The sequence below is a fragment of the Ambystoma mexicanum genome, chromosome 8, assembly GCF_040938575.1.
Source record: "Ambystoma mexicanum isolate Mex_15411 chromosome 8, UKY_AmexF1_1, whole genome shotgun sequence".
NCBI lineage: Eukaryota > Metazoa > Chordata > Amphibia > Caudata > Ambystomatidae > Ambystoma > Ambystoma mexicanum.
The window spans coordinates 14,416,076-14,425,048 of NC_090929.1; the positions used below are offsets into that span (position 1 = coordinate 14,416,076).

General features: G+C 55.6%; 1 protein-coding gene across 1 annotated transcript in view; it reads right to left on the reverse strand.

The window, feature by feature from the left end:
* Positions 1-6,585, reverse strand: part of CERCAM (cerebral endothelial cell adhesion molecule) — a 244,422-nt gene extending 237,837 nt beyond the window's left edge. Inside the window, exon 1 of the mRNA XM_069609141.1 lies at positions 6,283-6,585. Coding sequence (XP_069465242.1) covers positions 6,283-6,494 — 212 coding nt within the window. The 5' untranslated portion in view covers positions 6,495-6,585. The remainder of the gene's footprint in view (positions 1-6,282) is intronic.
* Positions 6,586-8,973: the final 2,388 nt, after the last annotated feature.

Sequence of the window (8,973 nt, forward strand, 5' to 3'; positions counted from 1 at the left end):
GGTTGAGGCAGAGCTGCCTGACAGGAAGTCTCTCTGGGGTGGGGGAATTGACAGTTGGTGGTTGAGGCAGAGGTTCCTCATAAGAAATCTCTCTGGAGGGTGCCGGGAATGGACAGTTGATGGTTGAGGCAGAGCTGCCTGACAGGAAGAGTCTCTCTGGGAGGTGCAGGGAATTGACAATAGGTGGTTGAGGCAGAGCTGCCTGACAGGAAGTCTCTCTAGGGGTTGGGGGAATTGACAGTTGGTGGTTGAGGCAGAGCTGTCTGACAGGAAGTCTCTCTGGGGGTGGGGGAATTGACAGTTGGTGGCTGAGGCAGAGCTGTCTGACAGGAAGTCTCTCTGGGAGGTGGGGGAGATTGACAGTTAGGGGTTGAGGCAGAGGTTCCTAATATGAAGTCTCTCTGGAGGGTGCCGGGAATGGGCAGTTGATGGTTGAGGCAGAGCTGCCTGACAGGAAGAGTCTCTCTGGGAGGTGCAGGGAATTGACAATAGGTGGTTGAGGCAGAGCTGCCTGACAGGAAGTCTCTCTGGGGGTTGGGGGAATTGACAGTTGGTGGTTGAGGCAGAGCTGTCTGACAGGAAGTCTCTCTGGGGGTGGGGGAATTGACAGTTGGTGGTTGGGGCAGAGCTGCCTGACAGGAAGTCTCTCTGGGAGGTGGGGGAGATTGACAGTTAGGGGTTGAGGCAGAGGTTCCTAATATGAAGTCTCTCTGGAGGGTGCCGGGAATGGGCAGTTGATGGTTGAGGCAGAGCTGCCTGACAGGAAGAGTCTCTCTGGGAGGTGCAGGGAATTGACAGTAGGTGGTTGAGGGCAGAGCTGCCGGACAGGAAGCCTCTCTGGGGGTTGGGGAAATTAACAGTTGGTGGTTGAGGCAGAGCTGCCTGACAGGAAGAGTCTCTCTGGGGGTTGGGGGAATTGACAGTTGGTGGTTGAGGCAGAGGTTCCTAATAGGAAGTCTCTCTGGAGGGTGCCGGGAATTGACAGTTGGTGGTTGAGGTAGAGCTGCCTGACAGGAAGAGTCTCTCTGGGAGGTCCAGGGAATTGACAGTTGGTGGTTGAGGCAGAGCTGCCGGACAGGAAGTCTCTCTGGGGGTTGGGAGAATTGACAGTTGGTGGTTGAGGCAGAGCTGCCTGACAGGAAGAGTCTCTCTGGGAGGTGCAGGGAATTGACAGTTGGTGGTTGAGGCAGAGCTGCCTGACAGGAAGTCTCTCTGGGGGTGAGAGGAATTGACAGTTGGTGGTTGAGGCAGAGCTGCCTGACAGGAAGTCTCTCTGGGGTGGGGGAATTGACAGTTGGTGGTTGAGGCAGAGGTTCCTCATAAGAAATCTCTCTGGAGGGTGCCGGGAATGGACAGTTGATGGTTGAGGCAGAGCTGCCTGACAGGAAGAGTCTCTCTGGGAGGTGCAGGGAATTGACAATAGGTGGTTGAGGCAGATCTGCCTGACAGGAAGTCTCTCTGGGGGTTGGGGGAATTGACAGTTGGTGGTTGAGGCAGAGCTGTCTGACAGGAAGTCTCTCTGGGGGTGGGGGAATTGACAGTTGGTGGTTGAGGCAGAGCTGCCTGACAGGAAGTCTCTCTGGGAGGTGGGGGAGATTGACAGTTAGGGGTTCAGGCAGAGGTTCCTAATATGAAGTCTCTCTGGAGGGTGCCGGGAATGGGCAGTTGATGGTTGAGGCAGAGCTGCCGGACAGGAAGTCTCTCTGGGGGTTGGGGAAATTAACAGTTGGTGGTTGAGGCAGAGCTGCCTGACAGGAAGAGTCTCTCTGGGGGTTGGGGGAATTGACAGTTGGTGGTTGAGGCAGAGGTTCCTAATAGGAAGTCTCTCTGGAGGGTTGCCGGGAATTGACAGTTGGTGTTGAGGCAGAGCTGCCTGACAGGAAGAGTCTCTCTGGAGCATGCATGAAATTGACAGTTGGTGGTTGAGGCAGAGCTAACTGACAGGGTGAGTGTTGCTGTGGCAATCTCTCTCGTGCCTTGATCTCCCTCCTAGATTTCAAAACTGAGGTCCCAGCCGTCCACTAGATACTCCTCTTAAGGAAGTCTCCCCAGCTGCCTGCCCACACCCATTACTGGGTATAGATCCACAGTATCATTTATTTTTATGGACGATCGCTTGCATTTTAGTTAACTTAAAGTACATTAGTTTAATATTGGTTTTACTTATGTATCGCAATCTTTTTGAAGTATTTATAATATGAATATTGTATTTAAATTATTCCTGTACGATTGTTTCATAATGTGCTGTTATATATTTTCATATTTATTATGAACAAAATAAAAGTATTTTTTTAAAAAAGGTCAATGTCCACGGGCGGGAGGTGTTACATGTGGATGCATGTGGTATAAAGCCCACGGGCGGGAGGTGTTACATGTGGATGCACGTGTTACAAAGCCCACGGGTGGCAGGTGTTACATGTGGATGCATATGGTATAAGGCCCACGGGCGGGAGGTGTTACAGGTGGTTGCGCATGGTATATAGTCCAAAGGTGGGAGGTATTACATGTGGATGCACGTGGTATAAAGCCCACGGGCGGGAGGTGTTACTTGTGGATGCACGTGGTATAAAGCCCACGGGCGGGAGGTATTACATGTGGATGCACGTGGTATAAAGCCCACGGGCGGGTGGTGTTACATGTGGGTGCACGTGGTATAAAGCCCACGGGCGGGAGGTGTTACATGTGGATGCACGTGTTACAAAGCCCACGGGTGGCAGGTGTTACATGTGGATGCATATGGTATAAGGCCCACGGGCGGGAGGTTACAGGTGGTTGCGCATGGTATATAGTCCAAAGGTGGGAGGTATTACAAGTGGATGCACGTGGTATAAAGCCCACGGGCGGGAGGTGTTACTTGTGGATGCACGTGGTATAAAGCCCACGGGCGGGAGGTATTACATGTGGATGCACGTGGTATAAAGCCCACGGGCGGGTGGTGTTACATGTGGGTGCACGTGGTATAAAGCCCACGGGCGGGAGGTGTTACTTGTGGATGCACGTGGTATAAAGCCCACGGACACGAGGTGTTACATGTGGTTGTACGTGGTATAAAGCCCACATGCAGGAGGTGTTACATGTGGATGGGATCTATATGATCACTGCTATGGCCGAAAATGCCGACTTTTTTTTTAACCCTTTAAACCAAATATATATGCAGGGGGAGAGACCCCCGCAACCTCCCTTCCCCCAGATAATATTATACACTTAACCCCCCCACATATATATATGGTGTAAGGGAGGGGTTAAAAAGAAAAAAAAGTCGGCATTTTCGGCCGTCGCAGTTCCCAGATCGACATTTTTGTACGATTCCATGTGGATGCACGTGGTATAAAGCCCACGGGCGGGAGGTGTTACATGTGGATGCACGTGGTATAAAGCCCACGGGCGGGAGGTGTTACATGTGGATGCACGTGGTATAAAGCCCACGGGCGGGAGGTGTTACATGTGGATGCACGTGGTATAAAGCCCACGGGCGGGAAATGTTACATGTGGATGCACATGGTATAAAGCCCACGGGCGGGAGGTGTTACATGTGGATGCACGTGGTATAAAGCCCACGGGCATGAGTCATGCAATGTTTGGGTGAGTAGGGGGTATTTACCCCTAGGGCTGTACATACCACAAAGAGATCCTGTCCTAGCATCTCCAAGGACTCCAGTTATGGGATATGTATGGGGTGGTGCTACCCCTTTGCAGGGGGTAGTGACCGAGGGGTGGGCAGGGGTGTATATAACACATGGATATCTTGTCCTTGGAAACTGCAGCCTCTCCGGGGGGCCCAGGTCATGGAAGGGCATGGGATGGTGCTAACCTTTTGCAGGAAGGGAGTTCCACTTGGAAGTGTGGAAACCATAGGGGATCCTGTCCTCGAGGTAGTGCAACCTCTCCAGGGACCAATCTATGGGGTAGGCACAGGGGTGGGGCCACACGTTTGCAGGTGGTAGTACATATCATACAGAGAGCCTGTCCTCGGGGGTAATGCAGCCTTTCCAGGGCCCCTGGTTATGGTGTAATGGGTGGTGCTACCCCTTTTCAGGCTTAGTTGCCCCTGCAGGTGTACATACCACTTCGAGATCCTGCCCTTGGGGGTAGTTCAGCCTCTTCCAAGGCCCCAAGTCATGAGGTATGCATGGAGTGTGGCTACCTTTTTGCAGGGGGTAGTTATCCCTGGAGGTGTACATACCACAAGGAGATCCTGTCCTCGGGGGCGGAGGGGGCAATGCAGACGCTCCAGGGCCCCTGCTATGGTCTATGGGGTAGTACTACCCTTCTGCAAGGGTAGGTGACCATGGGGGGTGTACATACCACTGCAGCTTCTCCTGCTGGACCCCCAGGTAAGGGCTATGCACGTGGGGGGGGGGTGTAGCCCCTCTGCAGGGGGCAGTTACCATGGGGGTGTGTGTCCTTGGGGTAGTGAGTGCACTGCAGCTTCTCCTGTTGAACCCCCAGGTAAGGGCTATGCACGTGGGGGGTCTAGCCCCTCTGCAGGGGGCAGTTACCATGGGGGTGTGTGTCCTTGGGGTAGTGAGTGCACTGCAGCTTCTCCTGCTGAACCCCCAGGTAAGGGCTATGCACGTGGGGGGGGGGGGTGCTGCCCCACTGCAGGGGGCAGTTACCATGGGGGTGTGTGTCCTTGGGGTAGTGAGTGCACTGCAGCTTCTCCTGGACCCCCAAGTAAGGGCTATGCACGGGGGGGGTGCTGCCCCTCTGCAGGGGGCAGTTACTCCTGGGGGTGTGTGTCCTTGGGGTAGTGAGTGCACTGCAGCTTCTCCTGCTGAACCCCCAGGTAAGGGCTATGCACAGGGGGGGGTGCTGCCCCTCTGCAGGGGGCAGTTACCATGGGGGTGTGTGTCCTTGGGGTAGTGAGTGCACTGCAGCTTCTCCTGCTGGACCCCCAGGTAAGGGCTATGCACGTGGGGGGGTCTAGCCCCTCTGCAGAGGGCAGTTACCATGGGGGTGTGTGTCCTTGGGGTAGTGAGTGTACTGCAGCTTCTCCTGCTGAACCCCCAGGTAAGGGCTATGTACAGGGGGGTGCTGCCCCTCTGCAGGGGGCAGTTACCATGGGGGTGTGTGTCCTTGGGGTAGTGAGTGCACTGCAGCTTCTCCTGGACCCCCAGGTAAGGGCTATGCACAGGGGGGGGTCTAGCCCCTCTGCAGGGGGCAGTTACCATGGGGGTGTGTGTCCTTGGGGTAGTGAGTGCACTGCAGCTTCTCCTGCTGAATCCCCCGGTAAGGGCTATGCACAGGGGGGGGGTGCTGCCCCTCTGCAGGGGGCAGTTATTCCTGGGGGTGTGTGTCCTTGGGGTAGTGAGTGCACTGCAGCTTCTCCTGCTGGACCCCCAGGTAAGGGCTATGCACAGGGAGGGGTGGGGGGTGCTGCCCCTCTGCGGGGGGCATCCACGCCCATGGGGGTGTGTGTCCTTGGGGTAGTGAGTGCACTGCAGCTTCTCCTGCTGAACCCCCAGGTAAGGGCTATGCACGGGGGGGGGGTGCTGCCCCTCTGCAGGGGGCATCCACGCCCATGGGGGTGTGTGTCCTTGGGGTAGTGAGTGCACTGCAGCTTCTCCTGCTGAACCCCCAGGTAAGGGCTATGCACAGGGGGGGAGGGCGGGTGGGGGGTGCTGCCCCTCTGCGGGGGGCATCCACGCCCATGGGGGTGTGTGTCCTTGGGGTAGTGAGTGCACTGCAGCTTCTCCTGCTGAACCCCCAGGTAAGGGCTATGCACGGGGGGGGGTGCTGCCCCTCTGCAGGGGGCATCCACGCCCATGGGGGTGTGTGTCCTTGGGGTAGTGAGTGCACTGCAGCTTCTCCTGCTGAACCCCCAGGTAAGGGCTATGCACAGGGGGGAGGGCGGGTGGGGGGTGCTGCCCCTCTGCGGGGGGCATCCACGCCCATGGGGGTGTGTGTCCTTGGGGTAGTGAGTGCACTGCAGCTTCTCCTGCTGGACCCCCAGGTAAGGGCTATGCACAGGGGGGGGGGGGGGTGGGGGGTGCTGCCCCTCTGCAGGGGGCATCCACGCCCATGGGGGTGTGTGTCCTTGGGGTAGTGAGTGCACTGCAGCTTCTCCTGCTGAACCCCCAGGTAAGGGCTATGCACAGGGGGGTGGGGGGTGCTGCCCCTCTGCAGGGGGCAGTTACCATGGGGGTGTGTGTCCTTGGGGTAGTGAGTGCACTGCAGCTTCTCCTGCTGAACCCCCAGGTAAGGGCTATGCACAGGGGGGAGGGGGGGTGGGGGGTGCTGCCCCTCTGCAGGGGGCATCCACGCCCATGGGGGTGTACATACCAGACGGAGACCCTGTCCTTGGGGTAGTGCAGCCGCTCCAGGGCCCCCAGGTACTCGGGCAGGGAGTGGGCGGCGTTGCGGGCCAGGATGGCGATCACCAGGGTGGGCAGCTTCTCCAGGGGGGGCTCCTGCTCCTGGGCCCGGCCTGGCCGGGGCCCCGGGCTCCCGCACAGCAGCAGGCCGAGGGCCAGCAGCGCCCGGGCGGCCAGCATGGCACCAGAGTCCGGGGATGAGGCCTGCGAGCCTGGGGGGCACCGGCGGGGACGTGTCAGGGGCCGGGGAGGGAGGGGCTGCCTGGGGGAGGAGAGGGGGAGGGGCTGCGTGGGGGAGGAGAGAGGGAGGGGCTGCGTGGGGGAGGCGGGCGGGAGGGGGCGCTGCAGGCAGCTCTAGGGGCGGGGTCACAGGGGGGGGGCTGCAAATAGGCTTGAAAATAGTCCCATAAAAGAGAGGCAGATGCCCCCAAACCTCAGAGGAACCGCTGCACCGGGGCCAAAAGAAGAGCAGCCTTCAATAACTACCAGCATGCCAAGCAATGTCCCCTGGGGGCCAAGACATGTGAAGAGCTTAACCTAATGTCCCCTGGGGGCCAAGACATGTGAAGAGCTTAACCTAATGTCCCCTGGGGGCCAAGACATGTGAAGAGCTTAACCTAATGTCCCCTGGGGGCCAAGTCATGTGAGCTTAAACTAATGTCCCCTGGGGGCCAAGACATGTGAAGAGCTTAACCTAATGTCCCCTGGGGGCCAAGACATGTGAAGAGCTTAACCTAATGTCCCCTGGGGGCCAAGACATGTGAAGAGCTTAACCTAATGTCCCCTGGGGGCCAAGACATGTGAAGAGCTTAACCTAATGTCCCCTGGAGGCCAAGGAATGTGAGCTCAAACTAATGTCCCCTGGGGGCCAAGTCATGTGAGCGTAAACTAATGTCCCCTGGGTGCCAAGTCATATGAGTTTAAACTAATGTCCCATGGGGGCCAAGTCATATGAAGAGCTTAAACTAATGTCCCCTGGGGGCCAAGTCATATAAAGAGCTTAAACACCTGGGGGCCAAGTCATGTGAGCTTAAACTAATGTCCCCTGGGGGCCAAGGAATGTGAGCCCAAACTAATGTCCCCTGGGTGCCAAGTCATGTGAACTTAAACTAATGTCCCCTGGGTGCCCAGTAATGTGAGCTTAAACTAATGTCCCCTCGGTGCCAAAGAATGTGAGCTTAAACTAATGTCCCCTGGAGGCCAAGTCATGTGAGCTTAAACTAATGTCCCCTGGGGGCCAAGTCATGTGAGCTTAAACTAATGTCCCCTGGGTGCCAAGAAATGTGAGCTTAAACTAATGTCCCCTGGGTGCCAAGTCATATGAGTTTAAACTAATGTCCCATGGGGGCCAAGTCATGTGAGCTTAAACTAATGTCCCCTGGGTGCCAAGTCATATGAGTTTAAACTAATGTCCCATGGGGGCCAAGTCATGTGAGCTTAAACTAATGTCCCCTGGGTGCCAAGTCATATGAGTTTAAACTAATGTCCCATGGGGGCCAAGTCATGTGAGCTTAAACTAATGTCCCCTGGGTGCAAAGTAGCGTGAGCTTAAACTAATGTCCTCTGGGAGCCAAGTCATGTGAGCTTAAACTAATGTCCTCTGGGAGCCAAGTCATGTGAGCTTAAACTAATGTCCTCTGGGAGCCAAGTCATGTGAGCTTAAACTAATGTCCCCTGGGTGCCAAGTCATATGAGCTTAAACTAATGTCCCCTGGGGGCCAAGTCATATGAGCTTAAACTAATGTCCCCTGGGAGGTGTCAGATACCAGATTGCCCACATAGTGTAGCCGATGAATTCTTCTTCCCAATGTACCCCTCTGGTTTTGGTTTGAAGAAAGAACCAGAGCGATCAATTGGAGAAAAGAATGGAACAGCATGCGAACGGGGTCCGGCAACTGCCTGATTTAACGTGGTATCCAAGGAGCAGGCAAGAGAATTCCAGTAATGGTCTGTGGTCAGAGTACGTGACGAGGCAATTCAAGGCAGAGCGTTCAAGAAGAGCAATCCAAATAGCAGTCCGTGTCGAGGAGCCAAAAGGTAATCAGGTACAGAAGGGAAAACAGGGAATAACAGGGAAAGGAACGGATAGGCAAGATACAAGGAATAACACAGAACAGAGTTCGTAATGCCACTAATCCGCAATCAGAAGCACCGATCTAGGTGAGGGAGGCGCTAATAAGGAGGCAAGTCACATGACAACGCGGCGCGCTACTCGGCGTGGGTTGTGGGAGGAGTAGAGCGGACGCCAGCGTTGCCATGCCAGTTTCCAGGCACCAGGTTTCACGATTCTTAAAGAGACACGAGCCCGTGGTTTGGAGAGGAATGAGTGCCCATACATGACAGTATCCTCCCGCAAAGGGGCCCTGTTAAGACGGATTTCTGAACTCTGTCCTGGTGGCGCAGAAGTTCAGAAGGCCAACCTAATTACTTGGAACAGGGTAACCTCTGGACGAGCCAGACCAATCAAGGTAGCGATCGCGGCGGTCAAGACTAGGTCTCAAGAGGGGTGAGGGTGACTGAAAGGCCGCAATGAGCACACAAAGCAAGAGCGCTTACAAACTACTCCAAACAGTTGTTATATCAAAAATATATACACATTTATTTTAAGGCCTTTAAAGCAACGACCGTAGCGAGAAAATCACAATATCACAATATTAAG